Here is a 27,092-nt window from a genome sequence, read left to right as displayed (position 1 = left end):
GAGTCCGCATCGAATCGCATACATAGAAACAGGGGAGAGAAATGTCAAATTCGTGCGCGCCAAAATAGCAGGGCTGCGCACTCATACAATTGACATGATATGTTGAATGTGATGCCGTGCGATGGCGTTGCTGAACTGAAGATTGATTTCGCTCCAAGCTGACAGGGTCTGATTAGATTCTGGAGTTCTCTAGGATTCCTCAATTCTTTACTTGAAACTAAATTATTGACAGAGATTCTAAACCTAGACCAGGATTCTGAACCAGGACCCTGGAGTTGGATATCCGACCAGGTTTCTGGATCTGAATACTGAATCTGGACATGGTTTTTGAACCAGAATTCTGACAGAGACTCTGGTCCTGTGGCTGAAAAATACACTTGGATACTGAGCTTGGATTTGGATTCTAGACCTGAACCTGATTTCTTGGCTTGAACTCTCGATGAAGATTTCGGGTCTAAATCTGGAGTAGGAATTTGGAGCTGGATTCAGGATTCTAAACAAGATTTTTACTCAAAATTTTTGACAGAGATACTGGGAATGTACCAGAATCGTGAACCTGGAACTTGATCCTGATTTTGGATTCTGAACCGGAAGCTGGATTCTGGGTCGAAATTTTGAAGCATGACTAAGGACCTGGTTTCTGAATCTGAGTTCTGGACCTACATTATAAAACTGATACAGAATTCTTTATCTAGATTCTGAATCTGGATCTGGATTCTGTACATGGATTCTAATCAAGATCTGAATTCCAGACCAGGATTCCGCACTATAATTGAAACTCAACCTGGACCTGAATTGAATAACTTGACCTAACCTCTGAACATGAATTTGTGATCTGAGTGCAGAATCTGAATTCTGAACCTAAAATCGGGACTCCGATTTTGGACCGGAATTCTTAGTCAGGATCTGAATTCTGAAATTGGACTCAGAGTCTGGACCAAATCTGCAACTGGATTCTGGAATTTAATTTTCAACCTGGACGTGTACTTTGGTTCTGGGTCAGAACTCTGATCCCGGATCAGCTCCTCAAAGAGTTTTTAAACCTGAAACTAGAACCTTGAACCTTGACTCTTCACCTGAATTCTGGACCTAGTTTCAGAACATGGACCTCAATTTTTGAGCGAAAATCGTAATCCAAATTTTAGGACTGCATTTTGGACCTGGGTATAATGACGGACCCATTTTTCATCTCCAGTACTAATTTGATGCCGAAAACCTTTTCTTTGATGGTGTTGGAGCAGTTGTTCGCATGTGAAAAAACGGCATTCGACGACCCTTGGCATGAATTCATTCGGCAGTGTAGACAATTACACTCTCGGTACATTTCCATTGATTTTAAACGTTGGCAGATGGCTGGCTGGGTAACTTCGAGTGATTTTGCAAGGTCTTCTTGAGTTTGCGACTGGTATTGCTCGAGTAGTTCGTCAAATTCTCTTATCTTCATACTTTGGTAGCGATCCGGTTCGTTCTTCGTCTTCCAAATCATAATTGTCACTTTTAAACCATACCATCATACACTTCCATCGAAATACGATGACCTTTGGCGGCAGTTTTCTTCACATTGAGATAAAGAAGATGAGCTAGCCACAAAAAGACTTTATTCATTACAAGATTCGACATTTTCATGGTAATAACAAATATTGTTGTTTACGTTTCAGCTGAATGATATATACTGACTCTGAAACTGTACGAAAGTAGCTTTCAAACGTGTTAAAGTCTGTGCTGTGAAATTTCATTTCATTCCATTGAAACGTGTACACACAATGACGATCACTCTACTTCAGGAAACTTCACATTCTAACACACAACCTTCGCTGTCGCACCGAATGGGCATTATCCCGTCCTTCATTCGTTTCTCTTTCTACCGAAGCTCGTTTAACCACCGTCAGTTTATCTCTTGAAGTAAAAAAAAATTCTCTTACAATTGATTAAGAGAGGGACCTCCAAGTGAGGTTCATATAAACATTTGCATTGGTTCAAGATAATGGATGAAAGGTGAACCAGTCATGATAACCGAAATATCAATTTCAAAATAAACTTTAATTAATTGTTTCCTCATTCAGTTTTCATTTTTAATATTGCGAAATACATCTCAATACATTTCAAATTATCGATTTAAACTTGCTTGAAAACTAAATGAAAACCGTCACCCTCTACTTATCAGTATGATCATTATGGAGAGAGTTTTTGTTATCGAGTTGATGTTTATTCCTATACATTTGCACTTGCTCACTACCCACAGTGAAGACAATGAAACACTCTTTGCACTTGAAACTGTGTAAGCAAAACTTCAAGTGATTAGGTACGGTTGTTCAATTGACGATGAATTCTGGGAGCTTCGGCAACAAAAGAAAAATGAATGAAGAAATGAAAAATCCCTTTAAAATTCAAGTGATTTATTTATTAGGAATTTCTAAATCGTTCGATCTGAAGATGAAATGCACCACTAAAATTAAACTGCCTTAAATCATAGAATTAAATTAAATCAATTTGTTCGTTTGTTAAAATCAACTGAATATAGACCAGGAGCATCAGAAGCCCTATTGGGAGTATACCGAACTTCACACCTGGAGTATGTCTGTGGGTGGAATTTCATACCTAGAAAAAGCTGAGAAATTCGTGAATATACCCCTCCCGAGACCCGGTTCTCCGAAAAATCCCCTCCAAAGTAAATTTTAACAGTTGTTTTCAAGGCTGGATTAAAAAAGTTAATTAACCGGAAAGTTGGGATCCGAATTTTTTTCCTCGTTTGCATTTTTTTTTTCAATGATGAAAACATAGGACAAAATTATAACATTTCCACATTACGAACTATTGATGAAATACATAAATCTAATAATTATAACATGCATTGATAACAATTGATAAAATCATAACACTCTTTATGAGAATCTCTACCCCTTAATAAAATTGAAGTCTACTTGGTTTATAAGCCTCAGTTTTATGAAACTTTTAATTGCTTTTTCCTCGGTATATTTCTAATGATCTGAAAAAAATCTGAGATGACCAACAGTCGGCGTCAGAAACAAAGCATACATGACTATTCTACAAAATATATTTAATAAATTTTTGTATTTCTTATATAGAAAGGCTATGCAATCGCTGTGAAACCCGATTTTTGAACCGAGGTCCGGAAGGCCGAGTGTCATATACCATTCCACTCAGCTCGTTGAGATAACAAAATGTCTGAGTGTGTGCGTATGTGTGTACGACCGTTTTTCACAAACTTAGATTCATTTCAAAGGCCATACTTCCCAACAGAACGCTTTTAAGTTTAAACCGGATCCGACTTCCGGTTCCAGAGTTACAGGATAAGCAAAAAAATTAAAAAATAAGCACTCCCAAAAAAAAGCACTCAAATAAAAAAAGTACCTCCAAATTCACAACAGAGCCTTCCTGACTGTTTAGCCTGGTTTAGCCACGTTTGACTTACTTTGACCATAGTCGTTTTCGCACAATGTTGTCGTATTCGAACCACTCTTCATCCCCTGTCATCATCCGTTTAAGAAATGAGTCGATTTTATTCCTCTCGGCCAAGACTTCGCAGATGGAAATTCAATCCACACTGTTTTATTGTTAATGTGGCATTCAACTATCCTCGGAAATCTTGATTTTTGGAAATGGTTTGAAACTGTTTCATTATCAATATTGATTTGTTTCGACATTTTAAATGACGAACCTCATTATGCGAAGTGCATCTTTGACTTCAAAAATACCCGAACCAAATCGAAATTATCGAGTATCGGTATCAAGACAATAAACACCATTCACAATTACAGCCGACTGCTTAGCATTTTCGGCTTTGTCAAAGGAAAGCTACAAAATATACGGAATTTTAATGTAGTATACGAAATTTCCATTTTAAACTCTATAACTTACAACTGGATGTATTGAAGAAAAAAATAGTGCTCGAAGCAACTGAGTTTTGATGGTTTCGAATTTTTCATGTAAAAATAACACTTGTGAATATCAGATTATTGCCGAGAATTATTTGTGAAGGAAATCCAAAATTTACGCCCCTTTTAGCAGAAGATGTAGAAATCTGAACAGAGTAAATTTTACTAACTTTCAACTCCATATATTCATCAGAGTATTTTTCATTATTCTATCATTTTAATTCGTTTCTCGATAGGTCCTGATAAAAATATCTAATTTAACTATGATGTTACGTCTTAATGTAAGATTCAAAATAAATTCTCCACGTTAAATGTTCTGGCGAATGATAGAAACAGTTTCGTCGAGGTTATTTGGCATTCGTAAATATTGTTTTCGATGCGAATTCATTCAACAGGTAGAATATAACCACCGAGCGTACACAATGTACATGCGCAGTGTGCTGTTTCGTAGAATTGTTTTCATGTATGCTTGGTTTTCCTTATTGTATGCTAGTTTAACAGTACAACAAATCCATTAGCATAAACCGGCTAAAAGCTTCTTCGGCGTTTTCATGTAACTATAACCTGATATGTTAATATATATTTTGCACCTCTACTCACAATAAATACGTTGAAACTAACTATGCACTTTCAATTACTGCACCTCTTCTTTATATTTGTGTATTCCTTCCCTTGCCATTTGTTCGATTTTTTCTTATATTATTAGTCCAATTGCCACACTGATGGCATTATTGCACAGGTAAAATAGTTCATAAAGCATATTTCTAATAGTTTATTTTCGCACTTTTGCATTGGAGTAAGTATGATGGGCTAGGGTTTCCGTTTAAAATAGAATCCTTTTATTCACGATCACACGATTGTGTGCCAGTAAGGCAGAAAAAAGTTTTAACGTTCAAGATCTCGTCATGTCTTCAACACTACAGAAGGATTTTGCAGATTTATGGCAATCGTTTGTTGTTTTGATTCTCTCTAATATTTTTTTCTCCATTTCTCACCTATCACCTCACAGACAAGGATTCTCAATGTTCGAGGTAAAAACGACATTTGTAGCCACTCGCTCTGGACTGCTTCGGTGGGTCGACCATATGCCACATCCGGAGAACACTAATGAACCGTAAGCGTTGCTTGATGTTCACCGCAGAGATCGAGTTCAAACATAATTGCTCTGTCTTTTTCCAGTCATTTCAGTGAATCGAACTCCCGGTCTATGGATATGAGTTGGTATAAAAGAGCTGTTGATCATCACTCAATTGAACCCGACGGTTTTGTGTTCAGCGTTCCATTTGATTCTGGGTGGGTACTCGTTATTTGAATATTTTGTGCATTTTTGTTTTTTTACCTATTTTTATATATATAAAAAATAGATATAGAATTCGCTCAAACTTTCGAAAATTTTTCCGAGGCCCGGAGGGCCGAATGACATATACCAATCGATTCAGCTCGACGAACTGAGCAAATGTCTGTGTGTGTGTGTGTGTGTGTATGTGTGTGTGTGCGTATGTGTGTTGTCAACTAAGAGGTCGAGATCTCAGAGATGGCTGGACCGATTTTCATCAAACTAGTCGCAAATGAAAGGTCTCCCCGTCACCCAAAACGCTATTGAATGGTTTTGAGATCGGATGTTTACTTTTTGAGTTATACAAAGTTTTATGTCAAAATTTTCAGTTTTTTGACAGTATCTGTCACAATTGACCTTGAAAACAGAATATGTTTTCAGACTTAGATTCCGCACGGTAATACCTATCCAACAAGCCATAGATTGTTAAAATCCGTCCATTTTTAACGGAGATATCGAAATTTTTCTGTAAGCGACTTTTCCCCCTATTCCAGCAGTAGGAGTTTTGAGCGCTGTATGACAAAGAAATGCTTGGGAGCAACGGAAAACACGATTTTTTATACTGTTACATACAATTGTTTCTAAGAACCAAAAGGATTGTTTACAGCATTCTTTTTCATGACATTTAGCCTCGGACCGATTTTGGCACGGCTCGTTTTTGGCAACATAATCGTTCGAATATGACATATATAAACCAGATGATGGCAGAATTTTTTTTAATTATTTTGTTTTAAACTACTTACAGCAATAAATGCTGGAACAACATAACATCCATATACCATTCGAATCAGTTCGTCGAGATCAGCAAAGGCGTGTGTGACAAATAACTTCAATTAATTTTCTCGGAAAATTTCTTTTCTACAAATTCAGATTCATACGAAAAGTCGTATGCTCCCAAACAAAGTTCCTGCATTATGTTTGGTTCCGACCTCTGGTTTCGGAACTACAGGATGATATGTGAAACGAAATCAAAATTGTGTAACTCATTTTTCTTGAAGATGGCTGAACCGATCTAAGATGCAAATGAAATCTAAGAATCATCTAAGATTCAAATGAAAAGTTTCAAAGTTCTATAAAACATCTTGCTTTTCAGTCAGATCCAACTTCCGGTTTCGGGGATTGTATAAAAATGTCTATTCCACATAATTTAATCAGGTTTATCGGGTTAGCAGATTTGGATAGTCGATAAAAAAATTAACTTTTTTCAGTTTTAGTGGTATTCAGTTGTCGATCAGAAGGCACCTAAAAATTTAATTCGTGCTATGATCTCTCAAAGATGTCTTAACTGATTTTCAAATGTTTTGAAACAAATGTAAAGTGTACAGCTACTCAGGTGAATTTATCTGACTTCGGCCATACCGCTTTTAGAATTCCGGTTCCAGTATAAAATCGTTTCTCAAAGCTCAATCGTTTTCTCAAAAATTGCCTAATCAAATTTCAGAAACAAAAATTTTAATTAAAACAAACTTATATACAAAAATTAATTATTTTATCCAATTATGACTTCCGGTTCTCGAATTACATGATGATGAATTTTTAAAATTCAAACCGATATAGAAGATGACAATCCCGAAAAGCTTCAAAGTTGAACTCAAAACTGTTGTAATTTATTCGTCATATGGCCATACGAATCGGTTTGGGTTATGCTGGTTCCTGAATACCGGCTCTGGAAGTACCTTAAATTACCGTAAACTCCAGAGTGGAACTTACATATCATGGCATGTTTAATCGATTATCACACTTCTAGATTCAAATTCGATCCGATTTGCAGTTTCGACATTACAGAGTAATGAGTGATTAAAATCTCAAATTGTCGCTTAAAACGAGGGTCATTAAAATAATGTCATGAAAACTTAAACACCGAAGAATATTCATGCAAAAAACACATGCGGATTGATAAAAATAGGTATCATCTCACTGCTAGGTGGATTAAACACGTTTTTTTCCATGCGTTTACGAGATTTTCTCAAAAAGTATTGCGAATTTTAAATTTTTGCGGGCTGCGTATGTTCAAATTTTTGTACCGCTGATAAACGTTGCTTTTGTCCAAAGTAGCTTCGCCGTATGTAACATTCTTGTTCTTATTCTTGAGAAAGTGTTCAACTTTATTCTACGGTGTATATTAAAAAAAAATGCCCAATCGATTTGAAGAAAGTGCATGCAGTTAACAACGATTCATCCGAATCGGAGTATGTGAGGGGACTCCGTCCACCAAAACAGCGCTTGGGGTCCGAAAAATGCTCTTAAAGATTTTATTCGCAACTTAGGTCAGGTATTAATCGTCAAGACCAACAGGCTTATGCAATTTGGTAGAAATTTTCACAGATGTTTCCCTTTTGCGATGTGACTTAAATGGGATTTTATGGTTCCCCACCCTTTCTCAAATATCCATAACTCCGTATCCGGAAGTTAGAATCGAATTGAATTCAATAGCCTATAATGTGATTCGTTCTTTTATTTGAATCTAAGTGTTAAGTAAATCAGTAATGCGATATACATATATCATATACTCGCCTGGAATAACGTGGAGTAAATATATTGATATTGTACTTAAAATAAATATACGCATTATGGTCTTAGTAATGTTTTTTAAGATTATTTTAAAATTTGCATGGAACAATTATACAATTAGAAGGTTGTAATCAATTTTAGCAAGTAGCAAAATCGTTCAAAAACGGGTTAAGTGCTTCTTGAAGTTAGTAACTTTGATACAGGTGATGCATAATTTTTTTTTCTCATTCAAACAGTTACACTGGTAAGAACAGTACGACTCTGGTGACGGCTACACATGCATTGTTTATAGATCATCGTGGTCATAAAGCTCCGGCTGCGGTCGTTGGATTGCAGTTCCAACATGAATCGTTGGCAAAACATTTCATTAACATCACTTCAGCCGTAAGTGGCACATTTGTAGATTAAGAAATCTCCATTCACAAACATTCGTTTCAATTTCAGTGCACTGGATCTACGTCTTGCAAGAAAACCTGTGCGTCGGATGAGCTAGACTGTTATCTGCTGGATGACAATGGTTTTGTTATCCTGTCTGAACGCAACGAACACACCGGCAAGTTCTTTGGCCAGATCGACGGTACCATAATGGATTCCCTGGTTCAGGATCGTATCTATAGAAGAGTTGCCCTGATGGATTATCAGGGGATTTGTTCGGATCGGGATAACCCGTACACTGCTGCAGGAGAAATAGCCAAACCGGTCCGACCTATGTCGTGGTTGTTAAAATATATTGTTACATTCGCCACATACTGGTTATCAGTTTTACCGACTCCAGTGTCGTCGTGGCAACAGAGTAACTCGTACTATGACTCTGACAATGACTTCGAAGAGGATGCTTACGAATACGAAAGTAATTACGAGATGCCACCAGAGCATACAGGGCACGATATCACGACACCAGATTACGAACAACATTCGACCCCGACCCCACACCGATCGCTAACAACATCTGGACCACGCGTGATTCCCGATCCGGCCCATGCCCGGCCTTGTGACCTGAAGACCGATCTTTACATATTGCAACCGGATCGATTGAATTCCAGTGGCCAGAACAATCCTTTGAAGGTAGGATAAAGAATGACAGTCAATTTGTTGAAAAATATTGTCAATTACAATTTTTACAGGGTAAATTGACCAACTGTCATTCTTCTGGATGTGAGCGACCCTTCAGCGTGCAGAAAATTCCGCATAGCAATTTAATTCTGCTGGTGGTGGATGTGCTGTGTCCTTGTGGATCGAAACAACTAGACATCGAGCCACAGGAGGTAACCGGTGGTGCAGGTATGTTTGAAGGAATGTTTATTAATCTCTCTAGTGTCGTGGAGTTTCGGAAGGTTGATAAAGAGTAGACTGATTGTTCCAAGTCTAATGAAATATCTAGTCACCTTTAAAGAGTTATATGATTATATGATATTTATCTGACAACAGCGCATGACTGTTTATGGCCTTGTATTTATACTTGGTGAAAAAACATTCCCTATTCTTGACTTCCCTATTCCCTATTGATCCTTCTGGATAATACTTTACCCAAAATTTTCATTCCATCGCTGGAAATGTTGGATGAGCTAGACAAGCTGCTCAAGTTGTTCGTTCTCCTGGTTGTTTAAAGATTTGTACCTTTTGGAAAGATAAAGGGGACATGTAAAGAACTTGTGTATTGAGTTAGATGGAAGGACTGCACAAATACATAAAACAAATCATTGTGTATCCCCGAAAACAAAAACAACAAGGTTTCATTCAATTCTGGATGATTGCTGAACCCTTTTGACCAACTAACTATTATCAAAATAGTCCCACAATAGTGATAGAATATCCTTCAATTTCATCCTACCATACACAGATTCAACTATGTAGGTAGAGCCATAAACCCTGATACGTAGTTGCGGTAATGCAGAGAAATTATATATAATTTTATATGATATGAGATACCGGGATGGAGTTTACACAAATCACACGAATATTAGCACGTTGGATTGTCCCATGTGATAGGGTAACGGAATTCCCAATCATTTCAGCTCCACTATTATCTCATTTACTAAAACCTTAAATGGGAGTGAGATCTTCTGTATCTTTTCGATTCATTAACTCTAAGAGTAGGATGAAAATTGGTGCATTCGTTTCCATTTTTCGTGTTGTGTTTTGCTCAGTTGTCGAACTAGTTTTTTTTGCAGAAATCTAACTGGAATACTGTAGTGATACTTGAAAAAAAATGCTGTTTTTATATTCAAATTTAGTGAAAATCCTTTGTCTGAGTGCAAGGTTGTGAGTTTCGACAATAGCTAGCATTAATGGATAAAAGTTTAAGAGTGAATGCTTTATGCTACTAGTACCGGATAGACATAAGCAGAAAAACCTGTTTTAATCCACCTTGTGGTGTAATGGAGCCTTTCTCATATTATTCATACTTTTATAAATATTACTAAAGGATGCTTTAGAAACTTTTCGTTTAATCTTGAATAAGAATAAAAAGTTTGATCGGGCTTAAACTAGCATAACTTTTTCAGATCGTGGCCACGTTACCTTACCTAACAGCTATAGTCGTGGGGTGTCCTTTGCTGCATCATGCATACGTCTCCACATAACTCGGCCCATGGCTGCTCGTCGCCAGCCAGTCAGGGCTCGGATGCTTCGTAGATCATCCTCCACTTGATCGATCCACCTTGCTCACTGCGCAACCAGTTATGATCTAAATGTAGGAAAATTGTTTCGTTTTTCGCATCATAGATTTGAATGACGGGTTTAAATTTTAAGCACACTTCACCCTGTAATTCCGGATCCAGAGATCGGATTTGGACAAAGTTCATTAGCAGCTTATGAGACCCTTTGAGCTTTTATTAAAATATAAATTAGCGGAAATCGATTTAGGTGTCTCTGAGAAAATTAAGTAAGTTCCATTTTGGAGTTTTTGATCTTCCGAAACCGGGACTTTTAAGCCAATATGGACGAAATGGGTTCTTTTAGCCAGTAGCAGATATAAACTGCTGTTTGATATAGTTTTGAATTCTAAATTATGGTATGAGATTTCAAACACATTTTTCCCTGTTATTCCGGAACCGGAAATCGGATCCGGATGAAATTCAATGGCATTCAGCAAGAAAGTAAGACCTCCCGTATGAATCTCATAAAAATTCGTTCGGCAGTTCCGAGAAAGTCAAGTGTATTTTTTTTGCACATATAGGTAGGGGAGACCAGGGCGAAAATGGCCACTTTTGGTCTTGTGCCAGAATAATATTAAAAATAATATTTTTGCTAATAATATTTTCACTAGGAGTGTTATATACTGTTCGAAAGCTACAACCTTTAGTAAATGATTTTTTTCGCCTTATTGTTATTTTGCAACTGTTTTGTACATGATAAATATCATTTCATCATAAAATGACTGAAGTATGACAAATGATCAGAAAAAAAGTGAAATGAAATGCAATTACCTTTGAGCTAAGACCAAAATTTAATCCAATTCACTGTCTGGCTCAGGGAAGCAATTCACGTATGTGAAAATGTTACCACTTGACTACTAAATCAGGGTAAGCTTCGTGGGAACATTCAATGCAAACTTTGTTGCGCTGATTATTGCGTAATTTGTCCTAGTAAACTCAACATCTGTCCAAATCATTCGATGGTTCGAAATCTTCGCTCATCTTTTGTGCTATCGATGGCGAATGTGTTGAAAAAACGCTGAGAAACGTATACATGTGGTTGGTAATATTGGTAATTTGTGATCATCGGTTATGCCCGAGACTCCGGGATTTTTGGACTATTTTGTTGGCAAATACTCGAAAGTTGTATTGAGTTTCATAAAATCAGCAAGTTTGTGTAAAAAAAAACAATAATAAATCTACTACTCAGACCGGTCTAGTGACCATTTTCGCTCCACTTTTTCGTTTCGGTTTTGCCAGGTCATACCACAAGCCAAACTTATTTTATTTTAAAAATGACTATTACCATTCAATTCAGCGTATCCTAGTTAGCTAAAAACTCCCTTCTAATACGAGTTTTTCCTGGGAATAGATATTCTAAAAACTGTCCCAGAAAGTATGGACTCAACCAAAAACCGCTGCCATTTCGCAATGGTGCAGAATCTGTCATTTTTTATGGCTTCGTCCTGTTGTTTACACTCTTCTTCAACCACTTGTGCAGTTGTTTATTCGTTTTCATTAGTTTGTTTCGAAATGCGAGGACTTTCAGCAGAACAACATCGAAAAATTGTGTACAAATGGTGCACAGAACGCGGACTGTCACTGAAAAAGAAAGCAAAAATGGAAGGAGTAAGTGAAAAAGCCGTGCGAAATGCAATCAGGTAGTTCGGTGAGGATAACACCTTTGAGGATAAACCGAAAACGGGTCGAAAAAAAGGTCTTGCTAACCCTCAGTTACATAACAAATACTGAAGGCGTTCGAGCAAAAGAAGGAGGTTTCAGTTTGGGATGTACCCAAAAAAGTGGACACTTTGAAGTCAAATGTTCTTCGTGCTAAAGAACGTTTGAATCTTCGAACCTATAAGAGGCAGAAACAACCAAAACGTAGTCCGAAACATGAAACATTGATCTGGCTGAGGGTTCGAAAGCTGTACAATACGATTCTTGCTGGAAATTTGAACTGCATTCACCACATTGCCCACAACTTCGACCAATTGAAGAATTTTGGGCATTAACGAAGGCACATCTTAGGAAACATGTCTCGGCAGCCGAAACCATTCAACAGTTCGAAAAAGATTGGAAAATCGTGTCAAAACTTGTCGCCAAGAAGTCTGTACGGAATTTAATGAGGAACGTTCTCAAGAAGGTGCGCCAGCTAGTCTACAATGGCTAAGTAGCAAATGTTGAGAATAATATTCTGTTCTTGTAGTCTAATATTATCAGAATATCGAATAAAATTTGAATATCTAACACTTGTGAATTATTTACAGCGAAATCAAAGTGCGTCCATACTTTCTGGGACAATCTTTACAACCCAAAAATTCTGGAACTGTTATTTGTTATTTTTGGCGAAAAAATCGACACTTTTATACTCACTGACTACTGAGGCTCACATGAGTAGACGGCATGTCAAATGAACATAGGCTAACCGTAGTTAATGCTCGAGCCCACGTATAGAGGGCATAGCCGATGGGATGTGACATTTAGTGCTCGAATTATAGCGAGTGGCCATTTCCATGCCTTGGCCATTTTCGCCCCGGTCTCCTCATACAAATATTTTGCGATTTCGACAAACAGATTCGAATGGTATTACGCTCCTCTTTCCGGGCACCAGAAATTTGCATTCTCACTACATCACATTTAAGATAACACATAATCCACAATAGTACACCACAATACTCGCTTTGTGGCTCCCGCTCTCCATCCTCGATCATGCCCAATGCTCGTCAGATCACATTCTACCTGGTCCACCCATCTTGCCCGCTGCGCTCTCCGCCATCTTGTTTCAAACAGATTTGTGGTGAACACCAGTTTAGTAGGGTTGTTATCCGGCATTATTGCATCATGCCCTGCTCACCGTATTCTTCCGGCTCTGGCCACCTTCTGGATGTTGGGTTCGCCGTTGAGTGCAGCAAGGTCGTGGTTCATTCTTCGCCACCACACGCCACCGTTCTCCTGCACACTACCGAAGGTCGTCCTTAGCACACGTCACTCGAAAACTTCAAGAGCTTGCAGGTCCTCCTCGAGCATTCGTGTCCGTAGAGGATCGCCGGTCTTATGAGTGTTTTGCACATGGTACTTTTCGTGCGGAGCTAAATCTTTCTTTTTGAAGCCCGTGGTAGGCACGACTCCCAATGATGATGTGTCTCCGTTTTTCACAATTCACTTTGTTGTCAGCCGGTAGTAAGGATCCGAAGTAAACCAATTCTTCCACTACCTCGAAGATATCCCCGTCTTTCGTGACATTACTTCCTAGACGAATCCTGTCGTGCTCGGATCCGCCTACTAGCATGTACTTCGTTTCACGCATTCATCACCAGTCCAACCTTTGCTGCTTCACGTTTCAGGCGAGTATACAACTCTGCCACCGTTCCAAGGTTTCTCACGAAAATGTCACAAAAAATTGACTGAATTTCGTGAAAATCGTATCTGTAAATCGTCGCATTACTTCTTCCAAGACGATGTTGAATAGTAGGCATGAAAGCAGTCCCCGACGAGATTCGAATGAACTGGATAGCTCATCCGCAGTTTTGCACACCGTCCATCGTCGTTTCGATCATTCTAGTCAGCTGTTCTCGTCTATAATTGTCTATAGCTCTATGCGGTCGATACTATCGTATGCCGCCTTGAAGTCGATGAAAAGGTGATGCGTTGGGACCTGGTATTCACGGCATTTGTCACACGGTGAAGATCTGGTTCGTTGTCGATCAACCATCGATGAAGCCGGTTTGATAACTTCCCATGAACTCATTCGTTTTAGGTGATGAGCTCGATATACCATCATTGAAGTCGACCGTAGGTCATTAGAACCTTCGAAATGGTCGGACAAAGAAAATTGTTTATCACAGATTCTATGATGAAGTGGTGATTGTTCACCACATAGAATCGCGAAGATTTCTGCTTGGAAAGTACAGTACAGTATCTACCAAGTGAACGAGACTTTTCAAATCTTATTTCACGACAGTAAACAGCCTATGAGTGAGTTTGTCTCATTGATAATAATATCTAATTTGGGTGTTATTTTTTTATGAGCCTTTTTATTTTATTTGTTCTTGTGTCGTGCGGGAAGTTATGTGACCAATTGCGAGATTTACCAATATAACATCACCTAACTTACAACTTTTTGTTATTATTACAGGAGCTTGCGGCGTACGCCGAATGGCAAAAGAAAAGATGCTGAGAAAGCGACCTAGCCGCTGTATCAGCTATCATCCGGAGGAAATCGAAATCAAGCAGTGCGGTAAAGCAACGGCTTTGTTCCGGGCGTCCGTATACTCAACGATAGCGAGCTTCGTACTGATATGGCTCTTAACCTGTGCGTGATAAATCTTGATCGGAACCAGCTGTTAACTCTTCAACAGAATACTACTGAAATGACTATACCATAAGTTATATCAGCACCAGGAGCGTACGAAGAAGCTGTAGAGGATGTACAACTGCGGGATGATTTTTTTACACGAACACTATTACCTAGGGAGACATTAGAATGGTGAATGATATGTGATTCTTTCCTGTTTTGAGATAAGGTTTGAGGCAAAAAGAAAAAAAACAAATGCCGGAAAATAAGAGTAATTGGGCTACTATGCGTCATAAGGTGAGATGTTATAGATGTATACATATTAAGTATTAGTAAGAAGAACTCATGAACTCGAACGAAACGCGATGAAATCGACAATGCCAACACTACATAGAAAAACCCACTACTAACAGGATCGGTGCCATCAGCAAATACTGCGCTATCGAAGCAGTTGGGCAAAAATGTCACGAAAGGAAAGCGAATAGCGCGTTCTGCAATGCGGAACCAACAAAATTCAATGGACAATACGATGCTTAAACAAAACTTTTACCAAAACACTGAATCATGTTTAAAATTTAGTCAAACCGAGCAAGAAACTGTCAACTGTCTGTGGTACATTTTTCCGATTTATTGATCACATTTTAGGGGAAGAAGAAATGCTAAGTTCTATTCGCAACAACCACTGGAAATAAATCATAAATCTTAATCTTGTCGTGACATAGCTAATAATATCTCTTACAATAATGTGACACGAAAATATGATGACACACTTTTTCAGTTGTATTATATTTGTAAAATAATATATATACATAGAAAGAGCGCAGAATTTTAGAACTAAATAGATATTTCAAAAATCAAAAATGAAATTTAAAAAAAAACCTAGCAGAAAGAAGACAAATTTGATAGTGTAATTTCGTTAGTAGTTGAAAAATTAAACAATAACAAATTCTAGTCAAAATAAGTTGATTTTCTGTTGAACGATAGTACCTTGACCGATGAATGGGCCCCTGGCCCTTCATGTTTATTAATCTTTATCTAATGAATATTCAGACGTATGAATTTTCGGTTTCCGTTAGACCATACACCTATTGGGAAAACCTGAAATTTGGAAATAAGCGAGCTTAATTTAGGAGGAATTCTTCGTTTTTTCATTTCAATGGATTGAAACAAAAGGCAGGAAAAAGAAAATCAATGACATCAAAAGGTAATCTAAAGTTTGTGCTCTTCCTTACTATGAAAGCAGTGTTCAAAAAGCTGTGAAATTTGGGTATGGTTAACTAGAATCAAGGTTAATGGATTGGCGATGGTGTGACTGCCCTGCCGCAATTTCCCCACGGGATCTGCGGATGGGCAACTCTTCATCAAACGAATACACACACACACACACACACACCAAACCGTACATAAGGCTGATTGCTATTGCTTTTCGTCTACATTACAGGATCGAGTGGGTTCGATCTTCGACTTGTAATTAGTTGTACATATATCTAGGGCCCGATAAGGGGCCATTCTGTTTTGAATTGTTCCCTAGTAGTGCAAATATTTAGTAGGAAGCTTTAAGTTTATGCCAGTAAGAGCAAATGTTTCCGTTGAAGGTTTAGATATCTGATCAGTTGCATTAAGTGAATGTTTTGGTGCTGTGGAAGCACATGTAGTGGCTGTTGATGTGTGCGATTGTTTGGGGCAATATGATATTGAACACTTGAAGATATTATGTTAATGATGATGAACATTATTGTTTTTTAATAATAGTTGTTTAAATAAGTTCGGGCCGTTTTCCAACATATGGTGTAACTTGATTTTTTTTCCATATTTTTCAAATATGATTTACAAAGCTACTGTCATATATTCATTTAACTGAAGCGTAAACAACAATACTCAGCCGCTGAAACTCAACGCATTTTGGTGGAAGTATATGGTGAGGATGCGCTAGCTGAATGAACGTATCAAAAGTGGTTTGCACGATTTAAAAGTCATAATTTTGATTTGTAAGACGACGCACCAGCTGGAGCGCCATTAAAGTTTGAAGATAAAGAATTGGAGGAATTGCTCGATAAAGACCAAAAAGAACGCAAAAAGAACTTGCAAAATCATTCGGAGTTATTTAGCCAACGTTTCTATACAACGTTAATGATCTAAAAGGTAGTCAATTGAGTGCCGTATGAATTTAAGGGACGTCAAGCGCCAGTGCTTCACGTACAAATAATTGCTCCAACGACATAAAAGAACACATTGATCCTTCCGATTACTATTTGTTCCGGTCGATGCAGCATGGTTTAGCCGACCAGCTCTTCTCCAATTATGATGGAGAATGAATTGTAACCCAATTGACATTTTCAGATAATTTCACAGGTGAAGAATTCAAGAGTCAGTAACTCAGTACATTTTTTTCTCAATTCAGGTGGATTTAACAGTACCAATCTTGAGAGCGGACTAATAAGCGAGATCCGAGCTTCATGTGATGTTTTTATTGATACGGAAAGAGAAACAGAAAAGACAGATAAAAGAAAGGGAAATGAGTTACGAATGCATACAAAAGAGGTCACAAAATTGCAACCCATTTCCAAAGTGCTTAAGTTCTCTGTCATTGAGTCACCCTGATAGCAGACCCTGTCAGCTTGGAGCGAAATCAATCTTCAGTTCAGCAACGCCATCGCACGGCATCACATTCATCTTATCATGTCAGTTGTATGGGTACGCAGTGCTGCTATTTTGGCGCGCACGAAGTTGGCATTTCTCTCCTCTACTTCTATATAGGAGATTCGATGCGGACTCACCTGAGGGCGCCCTGCTCACAAAAAAAGATGTTGCCAAATATTTGTTCGGAAAAGGCGAGAGCTGGATATCTTGTTAATATGATGTCTTTGCTGATAGGTAACTCGTGGGGAACTGAACTATCACAATTCCATCTGCCATTTGCTGATAATTTTTACTCGAATATCGACATGTTTAACACGAAATGAAAGTATGTTTCTAGCTGGAAATCAAATAAAAATAAATATAACGTTTTAAATTCAAATAAAATAGTGCGTTAGGTTCGAAATATTCTCAAAAAGATTTAATGCGCCATCTGTTGACAATACTTTAAACTTGCCTAGGAAAGTTGGCAACAATATAACCTCAATTTTACGACGGCAATGAAAATTTTTTGGCTCAAGATTTTTTATCATTAAATTGACAGAATGTAAGTTTTTTTTAGTTTTAGTTTTTCAGAAAATAATGAAATTGACTATCAGAAAATATGAAAATATAGATTTCATTAAGATCCGAGTGTTGCAAAAAATGTTTGATCAATAAAGATCTTAGAATGCACAATCGGGTGCGTTGGGCCTCAGATCAATAAGCAGCCTTGGGCCAGGCCACTGCGCATGAACAGATGATCAATTATGATAGTTGTGACCCCAGGCACACAACCTGGGCCATATGTCAACAAATTTTCAAGTTCAATTTTTATGTATAAATTACAAAAGAACCTTTGAAAAAAAAATCACAATGAAGGTAAGGTTGCATACTAAAATACCAGTCTGTGGAATTTTGGAATACCTTTCAATTGCAGTTTAAAAAATGTCAAGTGAAAAATGGCCCAAGGCTGCCGACTGTCCCCTTCTTGGTATATCATCGATCCATCATTCTCCATTGATCGTCGAGTAGAGACATAGGAGAAACATGAGAGTTATCTCAGTGTCACTTTCAAGATACTTTTATTTCAGCACTTCCGATTTTTTTCTGCAGAGTCCTACTAGTAGATCGATTATATTTCGACTAAGAATTTACCCCCTGTTTGCTTGGAGCGGAATCAATTTTCTGTTGAGCAACGCCATCGCACGGCATCACATTCAACATATCATGTCAATTGTATGGGTGCGCAGTGCTGCTATTTTGGCGCGCACGAATTTGACATTTCTCTCCACTACTTCTATGTACGAGATTATATGCGGGCTCGCTTGAGGGCGCCATGCTCGCAAAAAAGGTTGTTGCCAATGATTTGATCGGGAAATGTGAGAGCTGGATATATTTGTAGCATGATGTCTTTGGATTAACCCAACAATATAAATCATAGTTTCATTTTGCATCACTTTGTTTAAATTTTAAACCGATCGAAAAGTTGTTCGACCGACATTCTCCTCAAGTATTCAACCCAAACAATCCCACATCGACTGCCTGTAAATGTATAAAGTTAGTATTATATGCAGCGTAAAGGCGAAGGAAACGGAACAGGTATGATTTTTAAATAAGCAAACAAACAATCCAGCAAAGAAAACGAAAAAGAATAGCGCACCCAATTGAAAATTGATTCCCTCGAGTCAAGGAACTAACCGGAAGGGAACGTTTATTTAAAGCAAATCAACTCAAACGAACGAATCTATCAGACAGGTCAAGTAACAAAGGTACATAATTAAAGAGAACGCGGATACAAAATATGATCAGCAATAACATGGAAATCTTAAGATTGTGGAACTAAAGTAACTAAACAAACATAACGAGTATGTAAACTGTACTAGACGAAAGAATAAATCTACTCCACAGTATTGGCTCTAATTGAAATTGGGAAAAACCAAATGTTCGGGTTGAACTGTTACGTTTAGTTATTAGGTTGGAATGGTTGTGTGAGTTCTTCTGTAGAGTGGCTTTGCGATTCTATGAACTTCTTGGTGCATGACTCACTTGAAAACAGTGCTAAAAACCATCGTTTAAAAATAAACTGTTTTGCTTTTCTATTATTATCGATTGCATATAACTCGTTGTAACTTTGAACTCACTTAATTTTAAATTTTGTCTGTCATTATAATTGTAACTGTGCATATTCATGACAAAAAATACGAGATAAAAATTTTATATAACGTCTTCCATATAGTATTAATGAAATGAGAATTATTGAATAGTTTTGATTAAGTACGAATGCGAATGGTAGGGAATGGAGCTAAATGAAAAAAAACCTGCAAGAGGTGTTTGTTTATTTAAAAATGAATATATAGAATCTATGAACTCTATAGTTAGATCGTAAGGCGAAAAAGAAGAAATATTTTAAAGTTGACTCTAAGCCAAGACCTGAAATCTCCAGCGAGACAGTTAGAGTGCGAACGTTTAGTCAGGAAAGTCCTCTCAATCTGACCGCAGTAACTTTCTCATCGTGTGAAAACAACACTAGTTCATTTTAGTGTCAATATAGCTACAGTACACGGTAATGTCCGGAAAAAGAAAACAAAAAATCTGTTTTGGATCAAACTTTTATTCCAAATCAAGCAACACTTAAACAGTCGTGGGAAACTTCTCAGCTATGGAAAGTCCTATTAATATGTTATATATCTTTAAAATATTATATCAAAAACAAAAAAAAAACCCTTAGATAGTTCGATATCATAATTGCATTTATCAAATGAAGCGAAAATTATACAGAAAACGAAAATCACACCAATCAGATGACGTTGCTGGCGGAAACGTTCAGTGTGAATATCAAATCGGAAACTTTAAAAACAAACGAAAAACAAGCTATCACTTCACAACACATTTTGGATAGTCGTAAGAAAGCGTGAAGCTTTCAAATAAAACGAAGAACACCTCCCACTAATCCCATTATCGATGTATAGCTGGTATAATTTATTCGCATTGAATATATGTTCGAGAAGAAACTAACATTTTGGTTGAAATCTTGCAGTTTCCTAAAGAAACTTGGGGAATGTGAGAATAATGTGTTCTCTAACATAAATCTTTAGACAGCTGCAGAATGCAATTCGAAGCACAGTAGGTCTTGTCAAAATAATTTGCAATCTTGATTTTTTTTCACACGTGTTACGCGGAATTGGTGACTTATTGAAGTATGCGTTGAACTTTTCCCGTTGATGAAGTTTTGAAGTTGTACTTTTAAACACAACTGTTCATTTGGAAGAAATATTTGCCGACAATGTCACTTCAAACGAGCAGACGACATGTAAAATTTAATATGAGAAGTGACAATATATCGAATGACATTTATGAATTGTTGCCAATATAACGGATGATATGTCGTTACTCTCTTCAAATCCACTCTGTGGTTTACAATTTACAATTTTGTGTTGTAAAAGTGTGTCGAAAATAGTATTTTCATTTCTACGGACATAATGTTATTTTCCAATGAATCCTTCTCACTAAACGAATTGTAATTATTTTGAAACGACACACCTTTGCTTCAAGTTATATGCTATAAGAGATTATTTTTGGCTATTGGATTGTGTCTGATTGGTACTACGGAAGTATCGGTTAAATGAACATGAATAAAAATGTTACTATAGTTTGTCACCTTATCCGTTTTCCCAAGTTTAAATGTTATGTTTCCAACATCGAACGCACAATTAGTGAACATAAAGATCCAGATATGCACCTAAATATATACCATTCGTATACTCCATTCCGTTATCCAATCATTGAACGACAAATTACCCACCAAAGTCGAAACAACTCAAAAACCATCAGTGACAAAAACAAAGAAGCTATGCTCCAAAGAAGATGCCACCAAATTTAAACCATATCAGAAATTAAGAAACGTTGCAGTGTGCGTGTGGGTTCGGAAAAAAAATTTCAAACTATATCATTGCTTCGTTCATTCCACGGCTATTCTCATCGATTTGTAAAACACGACAAGCTAAATCAAGATCACACAGACAAACAACTATTCCCGATTTTCGCGGATTCGAAAATAATTCCATTATATAGATATCGATACCATGTCTGAGTAAATTCCTTATCTCAGCAGAACATCCGATCACTAAAAACAACGTAAAATAAAAACTCGCTCATACCCATTTGAACAGCACTAATCTCATTACACTAGCAAAATATCGAAAATTTTCATTCCATTACCGTTGTGTATCATACTGTTAAAATCTTTCCCTCATTGCAAATAAAAATCACTCAAAATGTCAAAAAGCGTCGATCTTTCACTCGGTTCAAAACCATCTCTCGTAAAGCTCCATTAGCACTACAAAAAATAGAAGAAAAAAAAAATAAAGAAACCAAAATGAGATGAAGGGAAGTGGAAGCGAAACTGCTTAGAACTGTAAGATCATCTTAACTAATGAACATATAACTAAGAGAGATAAATGTAACATACGGTTATTACCCCTAAACATGGTCACTACAAATTAAATGAATCAACTAAACAAAGCAGACAAAGTGAGATGTGTTATCAGACGATTGAAAAATGAACCACGGAAACTGGTAATGAAGAAATAACACAAAACATCGTCAATGATCGAGATTGAGTCAAAGGGAGCGACAAATAGTTTAACACACATGGCGGAAACAACTAATACTGTAATTATTGGAATAAAAATAAAAATCCCGAACGGAGTTTTGATTTTCGTTTATCCGATAGTCACACGGCTGCCAAAATAAAGATTACAATCCCATGAAGCTGAAAACTACAATCCATAAAACACATCTTGGAAAGCCGCTCTGTACATGTACACTTCAAATTATTTAGCTTTGTCAACGTGGTTTTACTTCCCAAGTAAACATCTATAAACCATCGATCTACTAACTTTTCCATCATTCAGGTCTCTATGTCGCTTAGATAAAGCTTGGATGAAGAAGAACTTATGTCAGTGTTCCTTAAATGCATAATTATTATTATTTCTAATCAGATGGCACGATTTTGGAAATCCTTTAATAAACCTAAAAATTTAACTAGCCAAAAGCTCCATTCCTCAACTTTCAACGAAGACACTTAACTTCCGCTGATATTGATATTTATTCTGTTCTAGACAAAGTCGCGATTTTATCGACACTATCTTTTCCAAATCGGTGCCCAAAATTAGGTCGTTATCTACTCAAACTTTGACTTGATCGTAAAAAATGGGCAGCGAGCTTTGCCAAAGTTACCATGACAACACTTTGGACAAACTTACATTTACCTAAATTTCTTGTTACCTAAAAATGGGAGTTGATTTTGGGTAGGTTTTGACCCAAAATTAGGTAGCGGCTGGTAAGAGTGTATGCATAATAAGGTTTTACACGAAATTGACACAACCTTACAAAATGCGTTTGATGACGACCATCGTTTGACCGCTATCGGTGGTTTTTTGACATGATCATTCCATTCTGTTCCAAGTCACTATTATTTTATCTATGGACTCAGGTTCATCCTTGACAATTCAGAAGGATTGTTTATATGGCCTTTCCCTTATCCTATTAGATTTGGTAAGATGATATCACAAATGAAGTTTACCTTCAGTAAAGTCCTGGAATTACATTCCTTCAGTGGAATTTGACCGTTCTGTTTCATCAGACTTCGCAGCCGATTCATACCGTACAGAATCATTGCATGGCTAGTACTACGATCCTACTGACACTAAGAATCTTTCCAGGTCGGGGCTCGAACATACGACAACTGGCTTGTAAGACCGGCGTCCTATGCATTGAACCGCCAGCATTGGTTTGTCTACATTTCCAATAACACGCATTCTAATTAGAATGAACACGTAAACCAACCACCATTAGGTTTTGCACGAACATGACATAACCTCACAAAAATTAACAGAATGAACTTTTTTTGACAGTCGACGTGTACTTGTTTACAGTTTAAAAGTTCATCAGAAGTTCATCGTTCGAATATAAAAATTGCAAGTCGCCTCACACTCAACAGATTCATACATAAATCGCTCCTTGATGCTGGAAACACATACAGGGCAATCTTTTTAGTTATTTTCACTGTGGAATACGTTTTAACCAGGCACCTTTTCGTCATTTTTTCAATTTTTAATTTGCAGTCGCAAAACAAAACAAGTACACGGCAACTGTCAAAGATGAACTTGATTCATCGGCAGTTCATTTGTGTCGTCATCGTGCAAAACCTAATTAGCTGTCAAATGATGTTCATTCAGTGAATTTTGTGAGGTTGTGCCATCTTCGTGCAAAACCTAATTGTTCAACATAGTAGCTTTACGAGGATGTAAAGAGTCCTGCTGCTTCCCCTCCGAGTTTACTTTTATTGCTGATATCTATCTGTATTATTGAATAAACGAAAAATCGTGGCAAATCATGAAAATTTTAGGAAGAATTTTGCTTTTCTTAGTGCCATTGTTTATTTGCTTGTGTGCTATTGGTAATTAAGTTTCGCAGCCATGCGCCAATAAAGAAATTACTTGTTTTTTGCTTGATTTGGAAGAGTACACTAAGGCTGTGAACCATTTCGTGGTCAATTTTAACTTTTGGTTGAAATCTGACACTCGTGTGGTTATTTTGATGTTGTCAAAAATAACCCTTTTGACAGAAAAAAATCTAAAATTCTAATATAAATTCTTTAGTCAAAATTATTTCCAGTGTAAAATAAACCCAAATAACTTTCCATCAGTCAAACTTTGAAATAGGCCGCAGTTTTAAACAAATTTAACTATTCGACTCAAAATAACCACTCAAGCGTCAGATTTTAACCAAAAGTTAAAATTAACTGCGAAATGGTTCACAGCCTAAATAGTAGCTTTGTTCCACATGAGTCGACCATATTTATTTATATCAGAGCATGTTTATGTTTTCATCGTTACACTTAGAGTGCCTAAAACCAGAGTATTGCTCCGAAACCAAATATCGAAACCATAAAGAATCAATAGCAGCTAATAAGACTGGAGGCCGGTATTGCCGATGTGAGTTTGTTTGACACTCAGAAGGCAACCTGAAACAACATCTATTTCTAATACCTCTAATTCTAAGCATGTTTGCTCTGTTACTTTTGAATAGATTTGTTTGAAAACTGCAACTATTTACCTTTTAAAGGCTAACACTGTTCATCTCTTATCTCTGTTGCATGGAATATTCCTATTGGCGTTTAGAATCATTTTACTGGATTTTTCTCGTGATTCGACGGTGAGTTTTAATTTGATTGTGGGTTCATGTCCTCGCTAGCTGCCATTGAATAATCCGAGTTTCGTCGACAAAGAAGCAGAGATGCCTGGTCCACAGATTAATCTTTGTTGCGTAGATTTTCTATATGTTATGTTGCACAGATTTTAAAAAATCACATTTTCACAGATTGTCAATGAGCTCCTAAAAGTTATCAATTTACTACGGAAAACACAGAGTAAATATATTTTTGACAGAGCATTTTTTGCTTTCAAAATGATTCCGATTTGCAATGATGTCATGGAAAGTGTGCACTAGATTGGTTTAAAAAGATGATCTGGCATCTTTGGAATCGGGTTAGTTGGTCGCATTGGTCGGCTGTGTACTTTATCGATTATTCATTTGTTTTGTTTCATAAATTCGCAACATCTACCAGAGACTAGCCGATTTTGGTTAAGAAATAAATACAATAGTTTTTATTGTATGAGATTGTGTTTTTTGTATGGTAATTACTTTTGAAGTTTTGTCTTCGTAACAGTTCGATGTAAGCTGAATTCAAGGTAATTACAGGAATATTGCGGCATGGACGATTCCGGCAGTACTTCAAGTAAAACTGTGCCTCCGTTGAAAATAAAAAATGTACGAGCACTACAAACGCTACATCTCTCGGACGAATCTGATACCGGATCGAATTCTGATGATCAGAACCTCATGATTGACGAAGTATATGAACTGAACACGTCGGATGAAACTCATGATGAAATGATGTTGATAGTTGACGAGCCACGATTAATAAGTGACAACAACGAAGAAGATGATTTAACCACCAGGTCCAGTAAATCTTCCAATAGACTATCAATAACTAGCAGTGATGAATGTACCACTAATTTGCAACCAACTCCTCTCAGTCAGCAATCAGCCTGTTCCTTCACTCATAGTTCCAAGGGAAATCGGCGTAAAAGCCATCACGTTCCCAAGCAGGTTGGGGATGTGGTTTTCGAGGAAACCACGATTCTAACGGTGACGGATGCCGAACAGACTGCACCAAATCGAAATTTGATGAAGAATATCGCGATGTTAAAAAGCTGTATTAACTATGTATTAGAGCAACAGGAGCTGAAGCCTATAGCGTTCAAGCATAATTTTGAAAAAGCATCGAAACTTATAGAGCAATATAATCAAATTAAGGAAGATAAACTTGGAACATAAAATTTGGACAATCTGACAATAATTCATGAGAACTTACCGTTAAATTGCGATATTCTTTGGTTCATTTGTGATGGACTGTAATTTATGTCAAGTATCGATCAGTGGAAAATTCCATTTTCCATACAAAACAACTATATTGATTTTTTATGCTGACTCGGATACGTCACGATCTATTGAGAATATTCATATGCAACAAATTTGAACCGTATCCCGGACGGTAATTGCGCTTTATGAAAACGTTGCCGTAAACAATAAACAAAGTTAAATTTTATTCAATTAATAAATAAAGCTTATATCCCTCCCGTGGTTGATGGGCTTGACGGTATTGCAAACATCATCAAATACGATTAATTATTGTTACAATTTAATATAAATATGTGTTATAACTTTTAGTTTAATTATTGAGTTTATTGAGTGAGGCATGAAACGATTTGTGACGGCACCCCATTCATCTCAAATCCATTAGTCATTTCATATATGAAAACCATTGGTTAGAGCGAGATCTGTTATGTCCGTTCGATAGATTGACTTCGAGAGTGAGATGAGGTTAGGAGTATTTCGCGTCGCTATAACAGCGATATCGTACATTTTCTGAACTACTTTTATGCGGTATTGCTTATCAGAGATGAAGCAAAGATTTTGTATTTGATTTCATCACAATTCATTTATTGAAAGTCGAGTAATCGGTAGAATAATATGGTGACTATTAATGAAATGACTATTGGCACAATGAATTTAAATAAAAAACTATTATAATAGAAATAGTAAATCAATGTTACAATGTTTGCGTGTAATTACATATTTGTGTATATGTATATGTATGTACACATGTGTGTGTATGTATGTATGTATGTGTGTATGTCAGTATGCCTTGGTACCTGTGTATATTTATACATGTATGTATGTATGCGTTGTATCAAACCGTATATGGTGATACATTTCGATTGTGAGTGAATAAGATGTTGATTGCATTACGCTCCAACATCCGGGGTTGGAGAGGCCGGTAGGGCTTAACTGAGCTCTTTTTATGTTTTATTTTCATACTACCGGTCCCTATTACAAGTGTGAAGTGGAAGTTAAGTGGATTGAACGTATCCCAATTGGGTTTCACACGATGACAACAGGTGAAAGGTGAATCGAGTCCATATTTGACGTTTATTGGTGAATTGTATACAATGGATTACTGTGGAATGAGATAGAATATTGTAGAATAGAACGAAATAATAATGACTTAACCAAAGGAAAAACCACTGATAGCTGTCAAACGATGTTCATCCAGTTTGTATTGTGAGGATGTATCGTTTGGGACCTGATGGGTGGGATGATGTGTGAGTGAAGTGTAAGAGTAACTGCATGCAAGAATGGTAATAAAGGCCACCGTTTCAGCTCAGGAT

At 37.0% G+C, this 27,092-nt stretch overlaps 2 protein-coding genes across 4 annotated transcripts in view; both read left to right on the top strand.

Moving 5' to 3' along the window:
• The window catches only part of LOC131427405 (voltage-dependent calcium channel subunit alpha-2/delta-4), a 120,246-nt gene extending 98,248 nt beyond the window's left edge, over nucleotides 1-21,998 (top strand). Inside the window, exons 14-20 of one of the 2 annotated variants that reach the window (XM_058590563.1) lie at nucleotides 4,603-4,635; nucleotides 4,906-5,010; nucleotides 5,076-5,189; nucleotides 7,980-8,127; nucleotides 8,188-8,808; nucleotides 8,868-9,024; nucleotides 14,518-21,998. In XM_058590563.1, the coding sequence (XP_058446546.1) occupies nucleotides 4,603-4,635; nucleotides 4,906-5,010; nucleotides 5,076-5,189; nucleotides 7,980-8,127; nucleotides 8,188-8,808; nucleotides 8,868-9,024; nucleotides 14,518-14,702 (1,363 nt within the window). In that variant the 3' untranslated portion in view covers nucleotides 14,703-21,998. The remainder of the gene's footprint in view (nucleotides 1-4,602; nucleotides 4,636-4,905; nucleotides 5,011-5,075; nucleotides 5,190-7,979; nucleotides 8,128-8,187; nucleotides 8,809-8,867; nucleotides 9,025-14,517) is intronic. The other variant, XM_058590564.1, reaches the window with a different exon arrangement.
• A 2,870-nt stretch (nucleotides 21,999-24,868) lies between these two features.
• LOC131427404 (uncharacterized) lies at nucleotides 24,869-25,700 on the top strand. Of its 2 annotated transcripts, none has more exons than XM_058590561.1 (2): nucleotides 24,869-24,994; nucleotides 25,060-25,700. In XM_058590561.1, the coding sequence occupies exons 1-2, from the start codon at nucleotides 24,992-24,994 to the stop codon at nucleotides 25,696-25,698; spliced, it is 642 nt and encodes a 213-aa protein (XP_058446544.1). In that variant the 5' UTR covers nucleotides 24,869-24,991; the 3' UTR covers nucleotides 25,699-25,700. The 2 variants fall into 2 exon arrangements, with proteins under 2 accessions (XP_058446544.1, XP_058446545.1); XM_058590562.1 differs by having other exon boundaries at nucleotides 24,875-24,994; nucleotides 25,050-25,700.
• Nucleotides 25,701-27,092: the final 1,392 nt, after the last annotated feature.

Source organism: Malaya genurostris, chromosome 2 (genome assembly GCF_030247185.1).
Source record: "Malaya genurostris strain Urasoe2022 chromosome 2, Malgen_1.1, whole genome shotgun sequence".
Lineage (NCBI taxonomy): Eukaryota > Metazoa > Arthropoda > Insecta > Diptera > Culicidae > Malaya > Malaya genurostris.
Note: the sequence above shows the minus strand (reverse complement) of the source record. Positions and strands in the feature narration are given on the sequence as shown.